Source organism: Delphinus delphis, chromosome 6 (genome assembly GCF_949987515.2).
Source record: "Delphinus delphis chromosome 6, mDelDel1.2, whole genome shotgun sequence".
Classification (NCBI taxonomy): domain Eukaryota; kingdom Metazoa; phylum Chordata; class Mammalia; order Artiodactyla; family Delphinidae; genus Delphinus; species Delphinus delphis.
Window position 1 is genome coordinate 109,236,905 of NC_082688.1, and position 26,198 is coordinate 109,263,102.

The window sequence follows — 26,198 nt, forward strand, 5'->3', positions numbered from 1 at the left end:
GGTGAGGTGTGGTGGCCAGGATGCCCCAGAGGTGGAGGACAGCCCAGCTCCCACCACCCCCATGTGTGTGGACACTGTGATGGCACAATTAATCCCCGGATGAGAAGGAACGGTGGCGAGACTCTTTTTTTTTTTTTTTTTTTAATATTCGATCACATTAGGTACTATGGCATCTAAGCTCGAAACAAAATAGGAATATCTCTGCTGACAAGTAGTACCATTTTTTATCCCTTTAAAGGATAAGACTTCAGAAAGAAAGAGAAAGGTCTTTTTCACGTTTTGGAATTAAGTTGATTAGGAAATGAATTACTTTTTTCATAGAAGCTGGTCCAGGGTTTATCAAAGCCATCCCTACGCCTTCTCTTGCTATATGCATGAAATTTCTTTCCTGTTCTAAGAGAGCATGTTATGATAGGCTCCAGATGCAGTATAAATTTATAAAAGCTCAGGTTACAGAAATCCTGCATAGCAGAATTGTTGTGTTTAAGACAGGAATATGATTTCAGTGATAAGAATCTGAGACTCTGGGGTTACTTTACAGAACTTATAAAAAGAAGGAAGTCGTGGAATCAGATCCCTACTACCCATATCTTGACATTCTCAAATGATATAGTTCCTTCTGTTTCCCTGCAAAAAAATAAATAAAAGAGAATCTAAAAATTTCACCTTCTCTGAAATACACATACCTCTCAAATTTACCTCTACCTCTGGATGCTGGCCGAAGAACCCAACTTGGATATGCACCGATCTGATATTTAAACAATAGAAATGAAGATAATGTTCAAAAAGCAAAGTCCAAATATGGAAACAGCTCTGAGGTCAGGTTTATTACACTACAGCACCCTAATTGCTAAATTAATTTGCTTTCATGACAACCAAACAACAATCCTCATATTCCCAACTAATAGTGCCTAGGCCTGCTCCAAACTCCAAGCTCTTTTTAGATCTTGTGGAATACATCAAATGCCTTAGTTAAATACATTCCAACTCCAGACTCCCTCCATTATTAAAATATGAACTAGGAAACTGCAATGTAATTATATATAACTTAATGTCATGCATTGTGCAAAGGTTAATTTTTTTCTTATTAATTAGGGAACTATCAAATAACTGTAAGTATCTCATTCATATCTGAAAACAAGTAAAGTGAGCAGTTAGGGTTATTATTAATTTCCATATAACTTGAAGGCAGCTACACTTTTGAGTGTATAACATCAATAAGAGGCACATTTTAGTTTTCAGGTTTAAATTAAAATGTCAATAGAAGCCACATGGTGATACGTATTTTTTCCATATGACATTATTAAACACCACGTGACATTTTTGAAAGCTTCTTTGAACTCCACACCAGATCTCGTGTCTGTCTACTGTCTAAGAAACCACACATCTGTGTACGTCAAGCCCAAGTCCCCTTCCCCACCTCACTAACCACACTCATAGTAAGCACGGAATGGAACAAACTTCGTAATGGCGATCAGACTGTCCAGAGATTCATCAGGGTAAGGACAACTCTGCTCCTACACTGAGAAACCATTTACCTTCAGACCCAGTGTCCCTAGAGAAGAAAATATGTTTCTGGCTTACACTCATAGATGCTGGAGGCCCTGGGAAGTGAGGGGTACTCTATGCTACTTTTGTTCCTCTGCAGAATGATCCTAAGGAGAACCGACTCAAGCATGTCAACTTAAATTCTGGAGTGAATGGAATTGCATTAGATCCAGAGAACTGGTCCAAATACAAAACTCACTGCAAGGTTAGCCTAGAACTTGAGCTGGTCACTCAGACCCCCTTCAATCCGTGGAAGACTGTTCTGCTTGCCCGTCTGACAGACGGTTTTAAATGCCCTTTAAGAAATAACTCAAGTTGGTCACAAATACTTAGGGAAGAGGCTGAACAAGTAAAAATAAAGTATAAGAGGTATGGCAGACTTGTTTAATGACACTTCATCAAGCCCAACACATAATTCCAAATCCCAGAGGCACACTTTGTATTTTGGTCTTGAAATTAAAGAAAGGGCTTTATAAATACTTCATGTGTATGTGAAACCGAATCTTATGAATGAATTGAGTTTTTAGTATTAAATGGGCACTGAAAATTAGCACCTGCACCTTAACCACTGATTCTGGGCTGAAATTTAGCTGAGGAAATCTAAGTCGGAAGTTCTCAGTTTCACACAACCTTTCACTGGTCTCTTCAGCAGCAACAAAAGATAGAGAGGACATTGTCAAGATTGGGTCTGGACGCACCCATGGCTAAAAGCCAGATTACATTTATCTTTTATAAGATAAAATCCTAATCTAAGGCTCACATGAAACTACCTCCAAAAAAGTGCTTAGATTCAAAACCTAGTATTAGTTTCATTTTATTGTCAGCAAACATCATCTCTCCCTTGTTTCTAACCATAATGAATCCTTAAATTTACACTTAAAGCCACAGACGATTACTGTGATTATGAAAGTACTGAGAACAAAAGTTCCCCAAACTTTCCAAATATTTTCTAAAAATTGCAGTATGGTATTTACCAACCCTGGGTAGTAAGACAGACTTTCCAACTTAATAAGTGAACTAAACTCAAGGCATGTACAAAACATGTCTCTATAAATACTGTGTATTAAAAAGTTATATTAGGGGCTTCCCTGGTGGCGCAGTGATTAAGAATCTGCCTGCCAATGCAGGGGACACGGGTTTGAGCCCTGGTCTGGGAAGATCCCACATGCCACGGAGCAACTAGGCCGGTGAGCCACAACTACTGAGCCTGCGCGTCTGGAGCCTGTGCTCTGCAACAAGAGAGGCTGTGATAGTGACAGGCCCGAGCACCGCGATGAAGAGTGGCCCCCGCCTGCCACAACTAGAGAAAGCCCCCGCACAGAAACGAAGACCCAACACAGCAAAAATAAATTAATTAATTAATAAACTCCTACCCCCAACGTCTTCTAAAAAAAGGAAAAGTTATAATATTAAATCTGACAATAAGGACTCCAATTAGCTTACATCATTAGCTTCCTTAACCTTCTATTAGCTCTTAAGGCTTTTAATACTCTGTACCCTAAACAAATACAGTAAAATAAATAATAAAGTCATGAAGCAATTAGTTGAACCGTTAAAAAAATATTTAATTGGTTCCTAGACTATCAAAAAGACCTTAAATCCATTTACGAATAAGAAAGCTGAAAACTAAGTCTAACTGCTTTCGCTATAAAATTCCGTGACTACATAGCCTGTGAACAAAACTTATATATTAGCCAAAAACGCAGAGTAAATACAGCAATAAATGATGAATACTGTCAACAACTGAACGTGTTTAGCCTCGTCTTTAAAACTTAATAGTCTACAGCTTTGGTACAATCATCTGATTTTATAAGCCACTCGGACACCTCCCCAGTAAATGACAGATTTAGTCCCAACTCATTAAGTGCATATTCTTAGAAACCAAGTAAATATGACACTTTTTCTTAACCAGAAAAAAAAAATTTAATTTTTGAGATTATAGTTAAAGCAAATGCACTACTCATGAGCTCTATTAACTAAATGCCAACGATTTGGGAGGTAAATTCCTTTTTTCTACTTTGTTGGCTTCTGGGTTATCATTCATGTAAATAGAAATCTCTACAAATTTCATATTATATACAGTCATACTATATATCAGTTAATGATTCTTTGTGAAAAAAGATCAACAGAAAGCCAGACAGACATCTTAAAAAATGATAGAAAAACAGATTATACTCTTGTACAAAAACACGCTTCATCTTCCTTGATGGCCACACCTCAGACCCAAAGGTCAGGTCTGGGGAGAGATAAAGACAGAGGCAGCGACAGAAGACATGAGGGCTGAGAAGCAACTTCCTGCCTGGGATTTGAGAGCCCTGCCCAGAAACCTTCTCTGCTTTATATATATGATTGCCATGACAGTAATGCATTTGGCTTGAGGCAGAAGGTTATTTCTGTACAGGGCGCCATGTTACTCTTTGTGTATAATTTGTGTATAAGTTACAGAAGCCCATTTAAGTTAGCTTAAGCAAGACAGCATTTATTATAAGGATGCAGGCAAATGTCACAGAACCGAATCTGCAGGAAGAACAGGTAGGTTTCGGGGAAATCAGAAGGTTCTCAGGCAGAAGTAGAATTGTCTCCTGTGCCTGTCCTTCTCTGTAACATCCTTCACCTCTGCTTCTGGGGAGAAAGTCCACCCTATTCCTTTCTCTGATGACTGGTTTCCTCAGAAAGACTTCCAGGTTTTCCTCCCCAAACTCTGCCCTGTATGTTTGATGTTTAAGGAGCTGACCGTGGTGCTCTGTCTACAGACCACCTCTTGTAGACAATGCCACGTGACTCAAAAGGTCCCAGGACCAAGACTGTAAGTGATCGAGCTTAGATACCTCTGTTCCCATCAGCTGTGTCCGTGGGACAGGGCTACGCCTTCCAAACCATGGACAGGGACAGAGACCAGGATGTGGTTTCAGGTCCCTTAGAAACAGAATGTTATGCAGAGTATAACATTCAACACCGTCACAAAGAGGAGCACGGAGGGAGAAAGGTTTAGGCAGATGCCCTTTGATCCCCCCCCCCCCCCCCCGCCACTACAATTTAATTCTGTTGCCTTTCAAGGCAATGACGACAACACAGGAGCTCACCTGCCCCTACAGAAGTGCCCCCTCCCCCCGAGGCATGGCAGCCGGGGCAGCTTTCAGTGTCTGGCGATTCTGATACCCCTCAAGACAGGTCCCACATACAGAAACTAGAAACTGTTCTGGGGGAGGGGCGGGAAACTAATACGAAAATGGGACGAGATAGCTTCAGCTTGAAGATAAGGAAAAAATAATAGGACTCTTTTGCTTATAAAAGTGAACATCTCAGCAAGAATATGGCTGAAGGACAGAAAATCTTAACGGACAGGGTGGGAGGGAGGAGGCCTGTCAAATTCAAAATTCTGAAACACGAAGATCCCCTTGAAGCCGAAATGAGGATGTTTTTAGGACAACTGAGTAACGCTTCTCCGTAACATAAAGTACGTACAGGGCACATGCCACCTTCGTAACTACTTCCTTCTCCCCCCACGTCCGAGTCTCTGCCTGATGCCCTTCCCCCTCCCCACCCCCCCGGCCCAAGTCCCACCTCTGCGGATGAGCCCCAAAGTCAACTCTCCTCCACGAGCCTCTCGTTTCCACTTTCCAGGCACAGTTCATTCTATTTTAATACTGAATGTGTAATATTCGTTTCTGCACATTCACCTTGTTCCACAAACTAGGCTGTTACCCCCCTGGGGACGGAGCGTGCAGCCTCATCATCTTTGTTTCAAGGCCCAGCAAAATGCAAGACACCGACAAAGTTTAAGTCGTTTTTAAGTGAGCCACAGACCCTGGAAATAAACTCAAGAAAGACTCAAGGAGATGTATAAATAGTAGCTTCATAACAGGTTTCGAAAGGAAAGAAAGGAAAATCCAAGCTGCGTCCTTAACTCTGAGGCTGTGAGGATGGAGGTGAGCTCTCTCACGTGAACACACCGGGGGTCCAGGTGTGAGACAGCGCGAGACCTGTGCATGCAGGTAGGGCATCTGGAAAAGAAAGCCTATTCTTGTCTCACTGGGAAGTCAGATCCACCTCGGGGCCAGTCCAGACCTACTCCCTGATTTCTCTCTCGGCGCTGTTTGGCCCAAACCCTTCCAGGAGGAAGGTCCCAAAGGGAGACTTTATATCCAGGAAGTACCGTGCTGGTCATTAAACCACTGTCTTCTCGGCCCCAACCCTCCCTTCTCTATTCCACCCTGGCATCAGGACCTCTACAAACTCTTCTCCCTTTAGGCCTTGGCAACAGGAAGCGCTCCAGGGCGGCAGGAAGGCTGGCACAAGAGATCCCTACTTTGCTTGCTCTCCGAGTAAAAGCCCTTCGCCACAGCAGCTGGTGTGGTTCCAGATTCCAGCATTTATCCCACCCAGCCCTGACCCCCAAAACAGCCTCATGACGTTCTAGAGATACAACAGGCCAGGGCCCTCACCAGGCCACCCCTGAGATCTGATCCCCAACTAGCTGGGCCCTCCCCTCCTGTGAGCTGCTAAATTCTGATACTCCCACTCCCCCTTTCATCCTCCCCACGTTTCTGACAGTGGATAAAGTGTCCCTCCCGATGCAGGGAGGGGGGACTGATCCAGTTAGCAGAAAAAAGAGACCAAGAAACCATTTAATGTATTAACAATCTAACAAACAAAAGAACAGGATTTTAATGTGATAAATTAATTACCACAGTAATTCAATGTGATAACACTATGTTAAAAGTGCCGCTTGGTGATTACAGGTGCATAAGAGGAACTTAAAACTTTCTCCTATTGATGTGAGCTTAGCAGACAAGCCTGAGAGTCTCAGAACCAACAGTTAATCAAGTGATACAAAAAGTCACAGATTTTACGTTTGGGTAAGAAGATCAAACATACAGCAGCTACCAAAACCAAGGTGATCTTTCCAGGGAAGGGGAAGTTAGGTAGAAGCCAAAGGTTGAGTGACAAGGGGCTTTTGACCCCTGATTTACAACTTTATCCTTAAAAAGCTTACATGCTATTACTCTGTGGCAAAGACCACTACTTCCAATTTCCTTTCTCCTCTTCCCTCTCAGAATTAACCACCTCCTAACCTTGGAGCTCTATCCATGCATGTGGCCACCCAGAATAAAGATACATTTCCAACATCCCTCAGAGTGAGGATAGTAGGCCAGTGGAATGTAGCTGAAGGTGATACTACAGATGGAGTGGCAACCCCTTTCTGCTTCCATCCTTCCCACCGCAGGGATGCATTCTAGACCACGAGGGAATGACAGAGCAACAAGGCAGAAGGGGCACAGATCTCGATGATGTCACGCAGGACCGCGGAGGATGGCTGGTCAGTCTGGGTATTTATGTAGGAGGAGAACCCCTAAATTTTTAGATTTCTGTTACAGCAGTCAAATCTGTATTTTGATACAGACCCCAAATATCTAATTGCCATGTCTTCACATTCACGTGGAACCAGGGGGGCCCAGTGACACCTGAACCTCTGATCTGCCTCCCCCATTTCCCCAGGGAAGGCTGGGATGGTGGCAGGAGTCCTCTGTCTCAAAGACATCCAGAGGCATCATGCACACTGAATATGCAGTGAACACGCTCAAGACAGATGATGGTAATTTTGTACACAGAAGTTCCCTGGAGCACAGGAAGACTATCCATGATTACTGCAGGCAGTTTCCAAAAGAAAAGGTAGTACTTTCAGTGTGAACCTTATTAGACTCATACTTTAAAATTAGAAGTTTCACTCAACCTTGCCTGTGCAGAAAAATTTATCCACAAAACAAATATGATGCATCTTTGATTTTCTGTGCCTGTAAAATGTCTGTAAAAGCAGTTTATTTGGTTTAGGGGACGTGGTTTGATATTTTCATGATATGAGTTTCCAGTAGCTGAAACATAATTTATACACTGGACATCTAATTCCACATGAATAGCAATCTAATATGGGTTATACTTAAAACGATTTGTCTCACAACCCAAGTCAAAGAACCACTTATGCTGGGATTCCCAGGATAAAAGAAATTCTTAAATATAAATACTTAGACTCATCGGGCTGCTCAGGCAGTGGGGCAGGACGTCGGTGACGGCCAAGCATGGCTGTTCTAAGAAACCTCTTTGAACTGATCGGTAGGATTTTTCTGTAATTGTGAAATACGTGCTGTGTATGAGAATTTACAACAGAACTGAAGTCATGTTGGATGAATAATGCAGCAAGATCAGGGAGTTGTGTCCCGCTGGAAAGCAACACAGGGGCAAGCCCGGGTGCCGAGTGCTCCCTGGAAGAGGGGTCCTCCCTAGAGGAAGAGCACTGGCCCTCTGGTCCCCCGGGAGCTCTGTCACTTTGATCCAGCTCCAGCAGCCTGTACTCTCCGGATGCCAGCATTCTCTAGAGACTGAGTCAGTGACCAGGTCCCTTTGTGAAAGACGAGATGAAATCTCTAAGTTTACTTCCTATGGGACTCTTCAGAGCTTTTAACAATCCAATGTACACTGTGAGCCTCTAAGGGGCTGATATAACATGAAACAGTTCTCAGCCTTATTGGCCCAAGAAATCTTGGAAGTAACTCCTGCTAGTACATCTTGGTTCACAGTACACAGTTCAGGAAGTGCCACTGGGTGGTACTGGATCCCACCGGAGAGGGTGGGCTGGGTTTGAACTCTGGTTCCACTACTTACGAGGCCAGTGACCTCGGGCAAGGCGTTTAATTTCTCTAAGTCACAACTTTCCTCATCTGTAAAATGTCAGAAGATTAAATTGAGAATGTGGACAAGCCTAGAGGGGAGCATAGTAAGAATTCAATAAAAGTTCCTGATTAGTATTTGATGCTCACCAATCCATTTTCAGACTAGAATTCTGGGTGAGGAGAGACAGTGCTGACCTATTATTTTATATATATATATATATACACACACACACAAATAAATAAACAATATGTATGTGTGTGCTTAAAATAAGATTCAAGGTCATAGAAAAGAAAAGCCTTATCACTGCACAGTGAAAGGCGTAGTCCAACTATGCAAGGATTAAAAGGGCATAATTCTCATTTTTAAATGTTCCTAATATAGAGAAGAGTATTTGAGAAAAATCCAGAAGTGGCAGAGCTGAATCAGTAAAAAGAAAAATGAGTCTTCACAGCTCAGAGACAATAGGATCAGGGTTAGTAAAGCTAACAACGTCTTTACTGAGCCTCATAATTAACCCCAGGGCAGTGACTTAGATTTCTTACTACTCATTCACTAAGCAGAGGTTTAAAAGCTCAGAGTGTTTAGCAGCCACAACTCAAAACTAGTGTGGACGGTGCTGGGGAAAAGTATGAGAGACAGTGGGATGAGCGTCCTGCACAGACCAGCTGCTCGTCCAGCTCCATTTAACCGCTGGCTTAGCCAGGACACACCCAAAATGAGTTTAAACAGCAACTTTTATAAACCATCCAACACAACTCAGAATCATATCGATGCCTTTTTTCTTTTTTGGAAGGGGCAGGTGGAAAAACAACTTTGCAAATGTGATGCACACGACAGTGTAGGGTCTGCAATTTCCAGCATATTTCCCTCATGTCCTCTTTCCTTAAATCACCTCCACACTAAAATGACCAAGTGCTAAAAGATTACCTTACAAAACAGTATATATCCTAGAAACAATATATAAATTAAAATATTTCTACAGTAAAATAAAAAAGGCAATCCACAAAGTAGTACATATAAGGTCTTTGTCTATAAATGCTTAAATTTGAGCAAGGAATACACCAGACAGATCATAATAATTAGCTTTGAGTAAGATGGATTACAGGTGATTTTTAGTTTCCTATTTTCTTTCACATTTTTATATTTTCTACAGTGAACGTATGGTTCTAGGTACTTTTGCCGCAAACATTTTTGCCTCATAACGAATTGGCTATTTTGCAGTAGAACATAAAATAACAAGAAACAAAAATACCAAAAAAAAACCAAGAGGGGCATGAAAAAAGACAGTGAAACGTGACAAATGAATAACTAAATTAAAAAGACTTCATTGTGAAGTACAAAATATTTGAGTATATTAAAAATGTGTGTAGACCATGGCAATACTGCTCAAATAACTGGTTGTATCTCATGTCAACCGTGGTGTGCATCAAACTAAGAAACCATCTCTCAGGGCAAATTGTCGGCTTAAGGCCACCAATGTGGTCCTAACGGGAAGAACTGCTACCACATTTCGACCAGTTGAAACCAAACCATCAAACCAAAAACTGCCAAGCAGTTATTTTATCATTCAAGGTAAAACTGCCTGACGGCCACTTGTTATGTGGCAAAGAAGCCTACAGCGAAGCTGCTTACGGTGAAAATGTGGGTATGTGAACATGCATTTCCTTCAGGAGAAAAGTGTGACTCACAAGTAAATAAATAAATGATAGCCTTTTCCTCTCTCCCCATTTTAGAATATGAGTTCACCAAAGGGCATAACTTTTAAGGCAGAAGTCTGAAGTCTAGGATACTCATCCCCTTTTCACTAATAATTCAAAATAAGGAATTCATAACAAATTTGCATAACGTAAGTATTATCATTCTTTTAAGCAACTCTCGCAACGACACAGGAATTATTATGCTCTTCCAAGGAGGAGGAGGAAGGGACGGAAGAAAGAGAAAACAAGATGTGCGACACTGCAGGTTAACCCGGCCCCGGGGGCTCCGACACGGGAGGCCTGATGGAAGCCCAAGGGCAGCGCTGGGGCAGATCCTGGGTCTACTTCCCGGACGAGGGTAAGGAGGCTGGGAGAAGCCGTCCCCAGGCCAAGACCACCTTCAACCCAGGGTCCACGTGCCACTTTTACCATGTGACTGACGGCTTGATGTCAGCTTTCGCTTTTAATCTCCAGCTTGCTTGGCGCAGCTTCCTGCTCTACGAGCCAGGAGATAAATTAATCATCAGCAGAATTCCCCCAGGATACTCAGTATTCGAGGGGATTAACAGCCATAGTTATCAACACGGACGTAGGGTGAGGGCCCCATCCTTCCCCTCCCCCCAGGACCCTGAGCCTCAACAGAACGCCTCCCCTTTCCGTGGCGCGTCTTCCCACCTCTCCCGGTTCACACTCTCTGCCCTGCCCCAAGCCCTGGAAGGAATGCTGTAATCCACTTCAGTGCGCCTTCCCTAGGAATCTTTTCTCATTAATTCTGCACTGATTTGGGTTTTTCATAATCTCAGTGACAGAGTCAGAAGAAACCACCAGTGAAGTATCAGATTATTTCAAAACCACGAGGCTACCGAATGTCTGGACCCTAAACAGGGCTTGTCCTTACTTGCCTGGCACACAGTTTACACGACAGAAACGTTACGATCAGGAGTTGGGTAGGCTCTGAGGCTGCACCAGGAAATAAACTTCCCCACAGCACAGACGTGACCTCCACTACCTCCTGGTGACTGGCCTACACGGCGAAATTCTAAGCCGAGTATTCCTGGGCTTCAGGTCTCTTCCGCTTGGGCCAAATACCCAATACATTTTAATTCCTTACAACGCCCGGGACAGGAAGCATTTACAAAGCCTTGTAAATCATCCAGATGTAGGCCCAGTAGCCTTAGAACCTCAGGGAAGTCTCTCAGAGAAGAAACTGTAGTCGTATAAATCCCAAATAACGCTAGCTTTCCGTCCCCAAACTGAGTTTTCCCACCTTTCTTTCTGATACTCACTAACCTTCGCTGCAGCAGTAAGTCTGGCATCTAGGAGATGGGTCCTTTCAACACCCCAGGGGCCCCCGATGGACCCGCCGTCCACTCCCTGAACACACTCGACATTCTCTGGGCGGGCAAAGGGGATTCCGAGTGGTGGTGAGCAGATCGGAATGCAGATTTCTCTGGCTTTCTGCTTCACCACAAACCAGTCAAAGCCTGCTGGCTTTGTTTGTTGTTTTACTTTTCTGGGTGTCAGTCACTATTACAAATATATTTTTTTTTTTTTTGCGGTACGCGGGCCTCTCACTGTTGTGGCCTCTCCCGTTGCGGAGCACAGGCTCCGGACGCGCAGGCTCAGCGGCCATGGCTCACGGGCCCAGCCGCTCCGCGGCACGTGGGATCCTCCCGGACCGGGGTACGAACCCGCGTCCCCTGCATCGGCAGGCGGACTCTCAACCACTGCACCACCAGGGAAGCCCTACAAATATGTTTTTAAACGTACACCTGTGATATCCTAAATAAAAACAGCTATGAGTAGCAGCACTGTCCCATGGATTTAGGAAGCAAGTGAATCAAATATACATCTAAATGGAAGGCACGAGAAACAAATCAGGGACCCGACCTAATATGGCACTGCACATTTTCTGATTTTTTTTTTTTTTTTACCACCTAAAGACTCTGACAAGTGGATAATTTGTCACCTGATGAGAGATGGTGGGAATGGAGAGAAGTCGATTGAAACTTCCACTTGCAGGGTATTAACATGTCAAAGTACCAATAGCATGGTTTAAAAATTTTTTTTCAAAAATGTTAGCAAGTAACGTTGCACGCTCCACTTAGTAATTTAAATTTGATTCGAATTTCGTCACTGCATATATGAGGCGATTTAAAATTTTAAGCCCATGCCAACCAAGGAAAATCTGCAGTCCTTTGGCAGAAAGGAATCTCCTACAAGAAAAGCAAATCTCTAATGTTACTTCCATTCCAAGTCAATAGTTCACAAGATGAAACAGCTTCTTAGAGCATCTTGTTAAAAAAAAAAAGTGAGGCATGTAAGAGTTGTGGGGAGAGGATGCACAGCAGTAACAGAAAGAGCAAAAAGGTTAAAAAGAGAGAGAGAAAAGGTTCATTTCATTGTCTGTAATTTTAAAAAGGAAATTTTATTTTATCATTAGCACTGACTCATCACAAGAGTTATGGGTAGAACAGACGACTGTGAAGGTTCAGTTATCTTTAAAAGAATTGGGTATTTTCAGAAAATGCAACCTCTGTGTGTTAAAAAAAATTCTGAGTAAGCTGCTGGCCTCACCATTCAGAGGCAACATGCTGGGTGCCCAAATGGCAGGCTGGATTTTTCTAGCTACTCAGTGGTCAATAAAATATATGACTGACGTTTTTAACCCTGAAGGAATTATTCTCACATTTGGCACCCACTGGGACCCAAAGACACCGACCAACCACTCCATAAATGTCTCATAACCAGAGAAGGAAATCCCCTGTCCCAAGGGAGGAAAAAGTAGTTGAACAGATTTCAGTTTTCATGAAGAACTGAAAAAACTGTAGAAAAGGTATGGCAATTCACTAGGAAACAAAAATGCTGAACAAATACAAATATATTACCTTTGCTGTTACCTTAAGTTTGCTTTTCTGTAATATTAAAAATCATCTCTTCCTTAACTGTCACGACTATTTCCTTTTGGCTACTCTTTCTGCATTGTATCTATCCTTCTAAGCCATAAATCACTACACAGAGATGTTTGCTTTCAAACACAAGTACCTGTTATTTAAGTTAACGAAGGAGATGCAAATCAGAACACAGGTTACAAGCCACTCACTTTATCTTCAGGAAGTGATTTTTGCCAACACAGAACAAAGATTTTAGCGTCTACTTTTCTCTTAGTGTTACCAGTTAACTGAGCAGAGATCAAGGATGACAACTGCCTCTTAGGAAACAGGACTGTACACTGTGAAACTATTTATTAGACTCTGGCTGCAATTTTCTTCCATTCAGTCACAGGTACAGGCTGGCACTCTTCCTGCGGCAGTAACTCATGGAAAGGAAAATGAAACCACGTTCATTAAAGCCTTCCTCAGATTTCAAAGGGGACGCTGGAGAGAGAATCTGAGAATACCCGTGTAGAACACACGTCCTCTGACACATACTTCAGGCCACGCCAGTGCCTCTTTACTCAAGCTGGGAAGCAAGCAGAACCTGGGGAAAGCCTGGCATTTGGGGCTCTATCATCTTTGCAGGTTTGATGTCGCTCTTCAAAGTTTTCGAGGTTAACAACTGTGCTTACGTGTGCTCTACATTTATTTTAAAATAGAAGTTATGGGCTTCCCTGGTGGCGCAGTGGTTGAGAGTCCACCTGCCGATGCAGGGGACACGGGTTCGTGCCCTGGTCCAGGAAGATCCCACATGCCGCAGAGCGGCTAGGCCCATAAGCCATGGCCGCTGAGCCAACATGTCCGGAGCCTGTGCTCCGCAACGAGAGAGGCCACGACAGTGAGAGGCCCACATAACGCAAAAAAAAAAAAAAAATAGAAGTTATATGTGCCATGGTTTGGAGTCTAAATGCTAATTACAAAAAGAAGCCTAAGAGTTATCTCAATTTCACACAGAAAATGTATTCCTTTAAAACACCAAGGTACTTGGAAATCATCCTCTTTTAGCACATTTTTAGAATAGAGAATTTTAGAAAACTATTTGCTAAAAGTATTTTTCTCTTGACTACCCACTAAGATCTCCCTGGACTGTAAGCAAATTTATTTTAATTGGCCACCACAATGGAAACACTCTCGTGTAAACTTTTTTTTTTTTAATTTAACTTTTATTTTGTTTGGATGCACTGGGTCTTCGTTGCTGTGTGCAGGCTTTCTCTAGTTGCGGCGAGCGGGGGCTACTCATCCTTGCGGTGCGTGGGCTTTTCATTGCGGTGGCTTCTCTCATTGCGGAGCACGGGCTCTAGGTGTGTAGGCTTCAGTAGTTGCAGCACGCGGGCTCAATAGTTGCGGCACGCGGGCTCAGTAGTTGCAGCACATGGGCCCTAGAGCACGTGGGTTTCAGTAGTTGCAGTGCATGGGCTCAGTTGTTGTGGCTCACAGGCTCTAGAGCGCAGGCTCAGTAGTTGTGGCACACGGGCTTACTTGCTCCGCAGCATGTGGGATCTTCCCGGACCAGGGCTTGAACCTGTGTCCCCTGCATTAGCAGGCAGATTCTTAACCACTGCGCCACCAGGGAAGTCCCCCACAGGATTCTTTTGTAAATACTGGACTTCGAATTTCCCCGAGTCCATCACGCAGAGCAAGTTAATGAAACTGCATGCCTATATTTCCCCATTCTATCAATCCTTTGCTTAAATGCTAAAATGTAATTATATATTTTAAGTGATCAAAACTTCCAATCTTGACAGTGATCTTTTAGCTTAAAAAACTAAACCCTCTACCAGAGTAGAAAAATCTGCATGTGTAACTTAATGAGATTTCAGTCATTTCCATTCCATTACTCTAAAAAGCACTTTGTACTCATTTGTTCTGTATAATTGAGAGCTTATTTGCCAAAAACTCTAATGGATTTTTTAATTCATTTTAAACACTCTGGCAAGAGTTAGCAGATTTTTGAATAGGGGGTTTAAAACACTTTCTTTTAAAAGAAAGGATGTAAAATCCTACACATTGTCAAGGTAACAAATACTAAGACTTACATGGGACACCTTGCTGTACTAGAGACTAAAAAGGCTAATTCTGTCAGATTAGTTAAATATTAAGAAGTATGATGATCAAATTGTCTAATAAGAATTGCATGGTAAAATATTAAATTGCATGATGAAATATTGGGAGAAAGGGGCTGGATTTAAATCACCCCAAGTAAGCAGAATTAAAACCTATACCTAAGAATTGTAGAAAATGTCTAAGACAAGTTTTCAAACGGCTGTATAAAGTCAACCTTTGATTTCTCAGGTACACGGGCCATTGCTGACCAACAACTCCAGTCCAGTATAATATAAATATATATATAAATTTATATATATATAAATTTATAAATTTATAAATTTATATAAATTTATATAAATTTATATAAATTTTATAAATTTATAAAAATTTATAAATATTTGCCTAGAAAAATATATAAATTTTTCTAGGCAAATATTTCCCATCACAAACATATTTTTCTTAGCAGCATTAAACAATCAAGCAAACAAAAATATCTTAATTGACTTAACCCCACTTTCCTAAGTCATTTTTGAAACGTTTATACAAGTGCCTAATGAACCATTTATAAATCTGAGTAGCAGCAGAATCTCCCTTCTGATTTTCTGTATCTGGACATCTTTATCCGGGTATCTTTGATACATTCTGGCAAAATGAGGCTCACATGACTCACTTAAGTATATGGATCACTTTGGTTTCTGCTGGGGTTATAAGGGAACTACTTTTCCAATAAGAGACGTTAATAATATGTATATGAAATATTTACTTTAAATTCAGCAGAATAAAATTATTTGAAGTATTATAGTAAATGCTGACAAGTAAAGAACCTCTAGAGCACATTCAAATAGCATGACCAGGGACTTTGTTAACATACTATTGTAACTTGTTCTATTTTTTTTTTTTTTCTGTTTTGCCTTTCTAAAGAATTTATCAAAAAAGTTCTCACAGAAGCATAAAGATATTGCGTTCATGTTACGATGTCACTTCTCAACAAGTGTAATTCTTAAAATTCTGTAAAACTGTTCACAAGTGTATCTTATCCTGCACTAAGAACCTGAGTCTACTGTTTCACTTCAGTAGCTGGACTCAGTAGCTGGGTTGGTTCGCAATGAAGGGTTCCAGCTGGAAGAGTCAGACATTCACACCCTTGTGAAGCTACCTTCAAGCCTTGCTCACTCTCATCAGAGCATCTTCTCACAGGGTTTTCTCCTTCTTCTGGTATTTTTATCAAAAGGGAAAATCAAGAGTCAAAGGATAATTACAGACAATCTCATAAATAAAAACGCTGGCACACCCACCATCTCATAAGAGTGACAAAAAAGTTTTGGCAATGTCTCACTTAATGTTTCTTTAAGACATACTTACTCTTTAAATACCAACTCTTTTTATAAGGTGTACACATTACCAGTGAATACCTCAATCTTAAAGCACCTTATAAAATAGTTTATAAAGATAAGAACTACAGATGCTAAAATTAAGCCGGATAATCACTGAACATGTAGTTTACTGCTGAGGAGAGCAGCATCCTCCTGAGGCCCAAATGTATTCTTAAACCCAGGGGCTCAATAAAAGATTAAGGATGGGGGAAAAAAAAGAGATGAGGTCATCTCTGCTATTCTATTCTCACACAGAACTGCTCCCAATAGTATGTGATTTAATTTTAATTCATCCAGTTTAAAACATCCTTGGTAATAACATATTCCAATTGCTTGGCATGGAAGCCTCTTAGCAGGCTCGTTGGTATTGATATAATACTGCAGCTAATTGACCTTCTAAACTTCGGAAACCAGGCTGTTCTACAGCAATTCTACAAACCTAATTAGATAATGCAAAGTTAAGGTTTTCCTCAAGTTTCACTGTAGCCGTTCTTACACTCAGTGAGTTGGGATCAGGCATCCCTACTGGCATGTTTAAATGCTTCTTGGGAGCCACACTTTAAAACACTACAAAGGCCGGGGAGCCCAGAAGGGAATTTATAATGGAGCAAAAATGAGAACATTTCTCATTTTGAAAATATTCAGGATTTTTACCAAATGAAGCAACTGCAAGTTACTTCTCCCCTCTCCAAAAAAGACCGAAGCCCTGGGTAAGTGCAGTTCAACTTGTCTCAGGGTTGCTTTTAGGATCATAGCACTGAACCAGAATTAAACCGTAGACCTCATTTCAAAAAACCAACATCACTGAAATGCTGAGCCTACAGTTTTGCTATTGTTTCTTCATTTAGTTACACATCAGCCAAATTAATGTATTATTACAAACTGAAAATTGCCTAATATTCTCAGGATAAAATTCCTTTCCCAACTTCACATATTAAAATGTACCCTGTACCCTGCAGTATATTATACTGGACTGTTGTTGTTTTTTACTACTTTATAGTACCTCCAATGTTCTAATCACAGCTTTCCAAGTTACCTGGATTTCAGACTAAAAGAATGCCCCAAATGCCTAATATGTATTATCATATTTTAATACAATGTGTATATATAGTCTACATTATCAAAATTACATGACTGTGGTTCAGCTTAAAACATATGGACACCTGTGTCTCTATACACACACGAGGTGGGGGTGAGAGGCCTAATTAAGGCAGAACAGAGATAACCCCAAATGTGGGGGAAGTCCTCTTCGGTACTCACGGCTCTCTAGTAAAACCCTTTCTCGATTTGTAGTTTTCCCCTAGGGAAGATGAGTGTTCACCACTTGAACTTCTTTTTTTACCTGAGCCAATGTTCCTGGGCATCGCATTTACCGAGATGTGCTGCAGGCCCTCCTCTACCCCAGGTGCCAGGGGGTGGCGCAGCGGCAGGTGTTCCTGCTTCCACGGCCGCTCACTACATCCTTCGTTCTCATCAGTTCTTGGTCAAATGCTGTGGCACTTGGAATTGCTGGTGGTCGGGCAAGACTCTCCAAGTCATCTGACTTCTGCCCTGAGCCCTCTTTCACCTTTCCTGGCATTTCCCCCGTTCCTCTTTCATGCCCACGTTTTTCTCCTCCGTCCACGCCCTAAGCTACCACTCCAGTACCCAGGCCCCAGACTGGAGCTGGGCTCCTACCCAGGAGCTCACACTTTGCATCCAGGTCTGATGCCCGTTCTGGGCTCCATCTACCCAGCAGACACCTCCACACCACTGACCTGTGGCCTGTAAGCACTTTATGCCCAAACCGCACAAATGTTCTGTCTTACGGACCCCCAACTCTACTTGTGCTCTAGACCAGCACTTCGCCAAGTCTGGTCCCTGGGCCAGCAGCAGCATCACCTGGGAACAGTTAGCAGCGCAAATTCTCTGCCCCACCCCAGACCTCCTGAATCAGAAAGTGCGGGCAGGACGCCAGATGACCCGGGTTTTAAGACACTCTGGGCGACTCTGATTCCTGCTCAAGGTTGAGAACTGCCGCTTCAGTCGGTTCTGTTCCTTCTGAGGCATCAGCATCCTCCCTGCCCGTTCCACCAGCACAGCCCCTCCTCCAACCGGCCACACCGCTAACCTTACCGTCATCATCATCTCTCTCCCCACATATTCATTTCCTTGGTCCCCCTCCCGGTTTAGGCTCAGCATGAGCTACAGGGACATTTCTCTCCTCACGGAAATCTGGCCTAGGCACCGCTCCCAGATCACTCCTCGGAGCCAGCCGGAACCATTCACAGTACTCAGTGTTTCAGGGCTCAGTCTCCGTTTCTCTCGCCAAGCTCTCTTCCATCCCTCCGGGCCCCGACCCACTCTTCTAGCCACCATTCCCCAGGGTCTGCCGCGATCTTTCCTGCTTCTGCGTGCCCAGGCCCTGTCCCCGCGCTCACCGTCGGACCTGCTCTCCCGGGGACCGCTCTGACTGCACCCCACCCCGTGGCCGGACGCTGCTTTCCCTGTGACCCGGGGACCCAGTAGCTAGTACGACCCTCCTCTCACCCCCTGCAACTGTTATTCGTGCGTCTGGCGCACAGACCTGAGGCAGAAAGGTAATTACTCGTGTTGTTTATCTAGGACAATGCCTGGTGCGATGACCACGTAATTCATCACCCAGCCCAGAGCATCGACGCACCCAGCTCCCACCACCACCGAGCTGGCCTTCTATCTACTTCTCATGCATTCCTGCCTCCTCCACCCTCAGGGCAGCCCCGCCTGTCCCCTCGGCTGGAGAGGCTCTTTCCGGAGAGCTACATCCGGGACTCAGCTCAGCCATCACGTTCCCCGCCTCCCCCGCGGGGTCCTGGGCCCTTCCCCTCCGCCAGCGCCTCACATGCTTCTCTCCGTGTGAGATGACCTCGCCAGCGTCTCTGCGGGCCCCTTCAATGGTGTCCACAGGAGCTCATCTGTGTTGTTAAAATCTGCGGGAGGTCAGAGGGCACAGCAGAAGTCAGGACTGTGCTGAGACTGACTGTGTAAATGACCTTGGGCAGGGTTCAAGGCTCTGTAACTCAGTGAGGATTACATCAGACTGCATGGGAGGGTTATTGCTACAATTAACACCACACACGCAGAATGCTGACCTGGCACAAAGGACTCACAGATGTGATCTGTTATGACAGCGTTTTTTTTGCTACTTTATAGTACCTCCAATGTCTAGAGCAGTAGATGGTACTTCATAGACCACAGGTGTTTTTGAATCCTTGACTCAGGGAATCAGCAGCTGAACGTCACCACTCCCCAACTCCCTTCCAAAAGCTTCCAAAAAGCTGCTCTTACTGCTGAATTAGTAAAACCCCAACCCAATTCCTCAGCCTGCCATTCAATACCTTCAAAACAGGGCCTCAACTTACTTTTCCAACCTCCAGTTCCACCACTTGTCGGCCTTCCCTCTGGTCTCACCACATTCCTACTGTCTGGAACCCTGTCGGAACCCCACCGACGCTCCAGGTGGAGCTGAATGCCGGGCTCTGGCCTCCGAGCATCCACCTCCTGCAGCTGGGGAGGAACCTCTGGGTGGCGGTGACACCCTCGCGTGTGAGAGGAAATGGAGCCCGTGTCCTCAACACCCCTGCATCCCCGGCGCCAGCCCAGTACCTCCAGTTTCCTCGATTCACTGTTTAGAGCAGGTGGAAGGTTGGAGGCTGGGAGGTGTGGTAACAAGGCCTGATTCCTGAATGGAAAGAGAATGACTGTTCTTATGGACCAACACCTTCTGTGTGGTTAGTAGGTCATGACCTGAGTAGCATTTTCCTTCCGCCAAAGCTTTCTACTTCCTCTCCAGCATAGCCTCTCCGAGGCCTGGAGCCACCAATGGTGCTTAGTAAACACTCAAGGGATATTCGAACTGTCTGTTGAGTGAATGACAGCCATGTTTACAGTACAAACACATCTCCCAATTCTCACAGAATTCTGTCCACGTGGTTAACACATATTCTACCTTCTCACCCTTCCCTCTTCCACCACAGGAACTCCAACCATAAAATCATTCCTTTCATAGCCTCAGGCTGTGTCCGTTCTACTCTAGAAATTTTAAATTCTGGATTTCACTGCTTTTCTTCTTCTGTCAGATTGTACATTCATTCTTCAGGGATGAAAATTAGAATCTAAAAGATGAACAAAGGCAACAGTCGAGGTTGGAGCTGAATAATCGCAACCATGTTCCAATAGTCACCAGCTGTTCAAATCTTCCTGACCAACCTTTTTTTTAACAAATCAAGTTAGAAGTTACAAATATTCTGTTTACAAATGGCCCAAGCTCAGAATTGTGATGTTCATTCACGATGCATTCCTTTCTTTCTCCCTGCCTCTAATTCACTATTAACAAATCGAAGCCCACACCTTACCTCCCATTCCACGCAGCCGACCCCATCACAAAATAGTTACCCAGATTCAACAGCTCAACAGTTTCCATTCTTTTTTTTTTTTTTACTAATAATTGTGCACTCCCCGAATGGCTATTCTAAGCCTTCACCACCCGCTAAGGAAACGTCCTGCGACAGTTCCCATAGCGAGGTTTCCTTACCCAGCTACCAGAGTAAGGATGGAGAAGGAGCCCAGGCCATGTGGGTGCTGCATCCTTTTTTTCAACTAGGATGTGATCCCTTTAAGAACAGGGACTTTTCCTTGAGACTGTCTTGGTATTCTCAGTGGGGGAAGGGGGGTGGTAGTAACAGGATTGATGCCTGACCTTCCAGCACTGGACGGGAAACACTTCCACAGAATGGCAGATACAGCAATTCTCGGGAATGTTTGCATTTCCAGGGTGTAATGAGTGCTTCAGCACCATGGAAGACGAGGGAGAAATTCCATGGGCAGGAAACAGGCATTCTGCCTCCCAAGGACTCAGTGCTTCGCAGGTACCTTTAAGAAACCTGAAAGCTTCTGATTCTCAGCCGCCCAGAGGAACGCACGTGTATGCAAAACTCAGCATTAATTTCGGGAGGCCTATGGAGCCTACATTTCTTAGACTTGGTAATCAGGGAGTTTTTAACTGCAAGGGTGGGGGAGGACAGCAAAATGAAATGAAAGCTAATCCCAGGGCATTTCACTTGGGGAACTGAAACAACAGTGACCTCTTAAGACACTACATTTCTTCTAAGTGATAGCTCTATCCCTAATAAACAAGCTTCCATTTGAAACAGAAATCTCATGGTCAAGGGCAGAGCTTTTCTGGTTGCAGCGGATCATCGCTGAGATAAAAGGCTTTGTTAAGGTAGAACCTGACTGACTGGGTGATCAATTCAGTCACAGCCTCATTAAGCAATGTTCCTTCCCACTGGTCTTAGCTTATCCCATAAAACCTCTCCATCTAGCAATGGATGCTCTGTGCCTAAGTGGCATTAATAGTTTGAGTCAAGTAACATTTGCACACACAGAGAGCTGCCGGTTTACATGCAGCTTCTCACGAGTACTGAATTTGCTGTTAAAGAGCCACTGAAGGTCTTTCAACATCTCCATTCCAGACCTGTATTTTCAGAGACTAATGATTCAACGTTAAACACTCAGCGCCGAAACCCGGGAGAATGGTCTGGGAAATACTATAATTTATTAATTAAAGGTACTGTCTACGCTTTGCAAGTGCTAAACAGATGGTTTTAATAAATGCTGACCTTAAAATATTCAGAGGACAAAGCCTAAGATGATAAGCCTTCCCATTATAACCATAAAACATAACATCAGAACGTATGGATTTTGTCTTCAGAACCTTCCATGTAATAAACAATCTGTCATCCTTCTACCGCCTATCGGGTGCCTCTGGACACCTTCCTTCTCCTTCACTCCCACATGCAGACACCTAGTCCTGGTGCCTCTGCATCTTCGTTTAATAGCTCTTGAATCAACTGACTTTTCTCTCCTTCCACCGTCACCCTGCCAATGCCATCAACATCACGTTTCACCTGGGCTATTATAACCTCCAACAGGATTCCTATCTGCTCTAAACCAATTCAGCTAGAGTGGTCTTTTCAAAGCACAAATCTCAGCCCACCTCTCCCCTATTTAAAAATCCTTCAACGAGCTCCATCCTTGGAGTTAATGGCTGCTCTAAAGACCTGATTCCTGGCATGGTCTCTCTGAACCCTCGCCCTCCATCTTGTAATTACGCTGGCCTTCTTCCACTTCCTCAGCTCACCATGCTACCTCCCACCTCAGGACCTTTGCACATACTTTTCCCTCTCAGGGGTGTCCCCCTCCCATACCCAGATCAACAATGACTCTTCTTCAAATCTGCAGATTTCAACTCAAAAGCCATTTCTTCAGGTAAGGTTTCATATGACCAAGTTCCTCCATTTTCTTACCCTCTGTGGGTTTTTTTTTTTTTCATCGCATGTGGTGGCACAATTTTTATTTACAGATTTGTGAAATCTTGATTAATGTGATTTTTGACCCACTAGCCTACAAGATCCATGAGTTTAGGAGCAAGGAGTACTTTCTTAACAACTAGCACCAGGACATGGGAGGTACTCAAAAATGTTTGTTGAATAAATCAAATCGTATACAACAGAGTACAATTTGAACGGTAAGATCACTTTTCACATCATTCACATCAGAGAAACAGCAAGAGGCCCGGAGATGGGAAAGCGAAAATAAATGTGTTCCTCTTGTCTTGACCACAGGTGACGCATTTTGCTGGGCAGATCTAAAGGAGGAAGTAGTCCAGGAAAAAAAAAGCACCAGGCTACGGCAGACTTTTGTGCCTGGAACACTGAAAGTATGAGGCAAAAACCTGCACAGGGTGGACCCACCAGGACCAGCTTGCTAGAATAGAAGCATAACCTGTATTTGGTAAATGGGATTGTCCTAGACTATCTCAGGCCATTTATCAGAATCCAAAAAAGCCCTATACATGGATTAGTGTTAAGGAGAGGCAGGTGTTTCACAGTGAGTGGAGTATGTGTAATCATAATCAGAGTCAGAATTTTCCCGAAAGGAGATGTCCTTCTACTGCTGTATTTCAGAAACATTTAGGTTAGCTTTTATTAAAGGGAGGCAATAGTCCCTTATTTATGCTTTTATGATTTATAAGCTATACCTTAACTTGCTTAGTTAATATTTACCCACAAACTTAATAAAAGGGTCTGGCTCTCCACATACATAAAGCATTCTTCTTAAATTGTTTGAAAGTCTTAAAAAGCTAGCTTCAGTCTTTGGCAAATGACAGAAATTACCCTGGACCCACCGACAAACTTTATCCAATAAGTTGGACCAAAAATCAAGTTATAACCACCTCCTACAGCTATTAAATGAGCTCGTGGCTCAGTACTTGTACCAGCACTAATATAATATTTCAGAGGAAATAGGCATTGGGGCTGACGCTCCATCACCCCTTTAGAAGACTTGTTATCTGAACTGCAGAACATTCTGAATATGGCTAGTTCTGTCACTCTTTCCTCAATTTCTTCCCCCAGGAAATAGCATCTTTATGTCTTTATTAGCTCTCAGTATAAAGGCCATTTGATCACAAATGCTTTCAAACAACTGCAATATTCAGTCGTCCTTTCTCAATAAGTCATTTTGAAGCAAAATCATAAAGAGGTCACCATCACTCCATGAGAGCTGAGGGACTTAAAACCACAAACACATTCAAAAGGAAAACTGGGTACTTTTTATTACCATTAACTCAGATGACTTAGACGGGAATCCACCCCAGACGTTATAAAGAGATTCCAGTGCCGTTGTGTCTTCAAATACACACTAAAACTTAAGAGTAAATCTCAAGCGTAAACCTTCCCTCATCACAGGGGCAGGAGCAGATAAGGGAATCTCTTCCTACGATTCTTAGTGTTGAAAGGACGCCTTCTCCCTCTACTTCCAGACGCTAACTTTCCAAAAGGAAAGTTAATAAAGGCGACCCCTCGGATGCAATGCAGACGCTGTTTGCACAAGGCGCTGGAAGCAGCACAGCTGCCCAGCCCCCGAGCCCCCGGCTCCCGCGTCCCAGGGGAAGGAGGGGCGCGGCCATAAAGGCGGGCAGATCGGGCCGGGGGCGCGGCCGGGTCAGCGGGGCCGCAGCCCGGGGCCCAGGTCACCCACGTCCCGGGGCGCCGACGGAGCCCCACAGACCGGGAGAGTCGGGCGGCGGACAGCGCGTCCGGAGGAGCCCTCGGCGCGGGCGTCGACCGCACAAGTTAGTTTGGCGGCCCCGCGGCCGGGCCGCAACCGGGGGAGGGAAGAGGGGAGGAGAGGCGGGCTCCGGCCCGACGGGGCGGCCGATGGAGGGGGCTCCGGGGCGGTGGTCCGCAGGCGGGCGAGAGCGGCCGCCGGGAGGGGAGGGGGGGAGCGGGGGAGCGGGAGGCGGAGGGAGGCCGGTCCTGGGCGAGGCCTCGGCCGCGCATCGCCAGTCTCGGCGCCGAAGCCGAGGGGGCGGCGCTCTCCGCGGAGCCGGAGGCGGGGCCGCGCGTTCCCACCCGGGCTGGCAGCCGGGGGCGCCGGAGACCGGGAGGAGGGGGGCGCCCCGGACGCGCGGGGGCGGCCAGACCCAGGGGCCTGGTCCGCACCGGCGGTGGCGGCGGCCGCGGCCCCTCGCCTCCGTCAGGCATGCGCGCGCCACAGGCCGCAGTCCGGACCAGCCCCGCGTCCCCGGCTGCTGCCGCGGCGGTCCTGGCCCGGCCCTTCTCTCCTCCAGCCCGCGTTCCAGGTGCGGAGGGCGGCCACCGAGCCCCCCCCCGCAGCGCGGGGCGGGGTGGCGCGGGGAGGTGCGGTGGGGGCTGGGACCGGACGCGGGGTTCGGGGCCCCCACCCGCCCGTCGCGCCACCTGCGGAGCCCGCGCTCGACCCGCCGACCCCGCTCCCGCCAGGCGCGCGAACAAAACAAGTTGCAGCTCTCCGCCGCCGGAGGGGGCGGGCGGGTCACTCACCCTCATCCTGCTCAGCGGGCTCGGCTCGTCCGGCCGCGGGGATAGGGAGGACCAGAGGACCACCAGCACCAGGAAGCTGCCCACCACCAGCAAACTGCGTAAGAGGAGCCCGATCTTCAGCCTCATCTTCCTCCGGCGGCGAGAGGCGCACAGCCGGGCGCAGCCGCCGCCACCGCTCTCCCCTCCCTCCTTCCCCCTCCGCGCTCGCCGCCTCCTCCTCCCGCCCCCGCCGCCCGGCGGCCGCCCTCCCCGCCTCCGATCCGGAACTCCCCTCGCCTGGCGGGCCGCCCCACCCCCGCTCTCCCCTCCCTCCCCCGGCCGCTCCCGCCCCCACGCCCTCGCTGGGCGGCCCCCGGCCGGTCCGCAGCCCCTTCCCCGCCGCTGTCCACCCGACCCCCCAGGTCCTGCTACCATGCGACTAACTTACACTCTCCCCAGGTCTGTCCTCAGCCTCGGCCCCACCGCTCAGCCCTAAAAGCTGCCCGGGTCCCCAACTTTTATTGTCCTTTCGGGCTGTAACTCCGGCCTTAACGCCGGGCCCCCGGCCCCCGCCGCGGGGCGGGCGGGAAGGAAACCAGGAAGTCGCGGCGGCCGTTGCCGCAGCTCCACGTGGCTGATTTATAGCTGGGAGGATATTTCCTTATTGATTGTGCTCGCTTCTTCACACGGCTCCTTAAGGAGCCGGATTTGTATCCGAAAGGCCCAGGTGTGATGTGCAAATATCACCGGACCCCAGGAGCTCTACTTGGAAAGAGGGTAGTACGTCGCTGTCTCAGAGCTAATTAGAAGAAAAACAACCTAGTGGGAATAAGCAATACCAACCTTGTTCAAGGGCTAAGTTTCTATTCCTAGGACCGAGGATTTCGGGGTTTGTAAAACAATACTCAAAAAAAAAAATACTCCACCCTCGTCGCCTCCTTCAGACCCGATTTTTGCCGCTTGATGGAGGTTCCTTGATTTCTGTTTTTCAAAAGCCTTTCAGAAGCCTGAGACCTACATTACACGGGAAAGGGTATTGACAAATGTTTAGCCAGATGCCCTGGC

At 45.5% G+C, this 26,198-nt stretch overlaps 1 protein-coding gene across 2 annotated transcripts in view; it reads right to left on the minus strand.

Moving 5' to 3' along the window:
* The window catches only part of GALNT7 (polypeptide N-acetylgalactosaminyltransferase 7), a 117,774-nt gene extending 92,417 nt beyond the window's left edge, over nucleotides 1-25,357 (minus strand). For both annotated transcript variants that reach the window (XM_060015292.1, XM_060015293.1), the window contains exon 1: nucleotides 25,155-25,357. In XM_060015292.1, the coding sequence (XP_059871275.1) occupies nucleotides 25,155-25,280 (126 nt within the window). In that variant the 5' untranslated portion in view covers nucleotides 25,281-25,357. The remainder of the gene's footprint in view (nucleotides 1-25,154) is intronic.
* Between the last annotated feature and the right edge of the window lie 841 nt (nucleotides 25,358-26,198).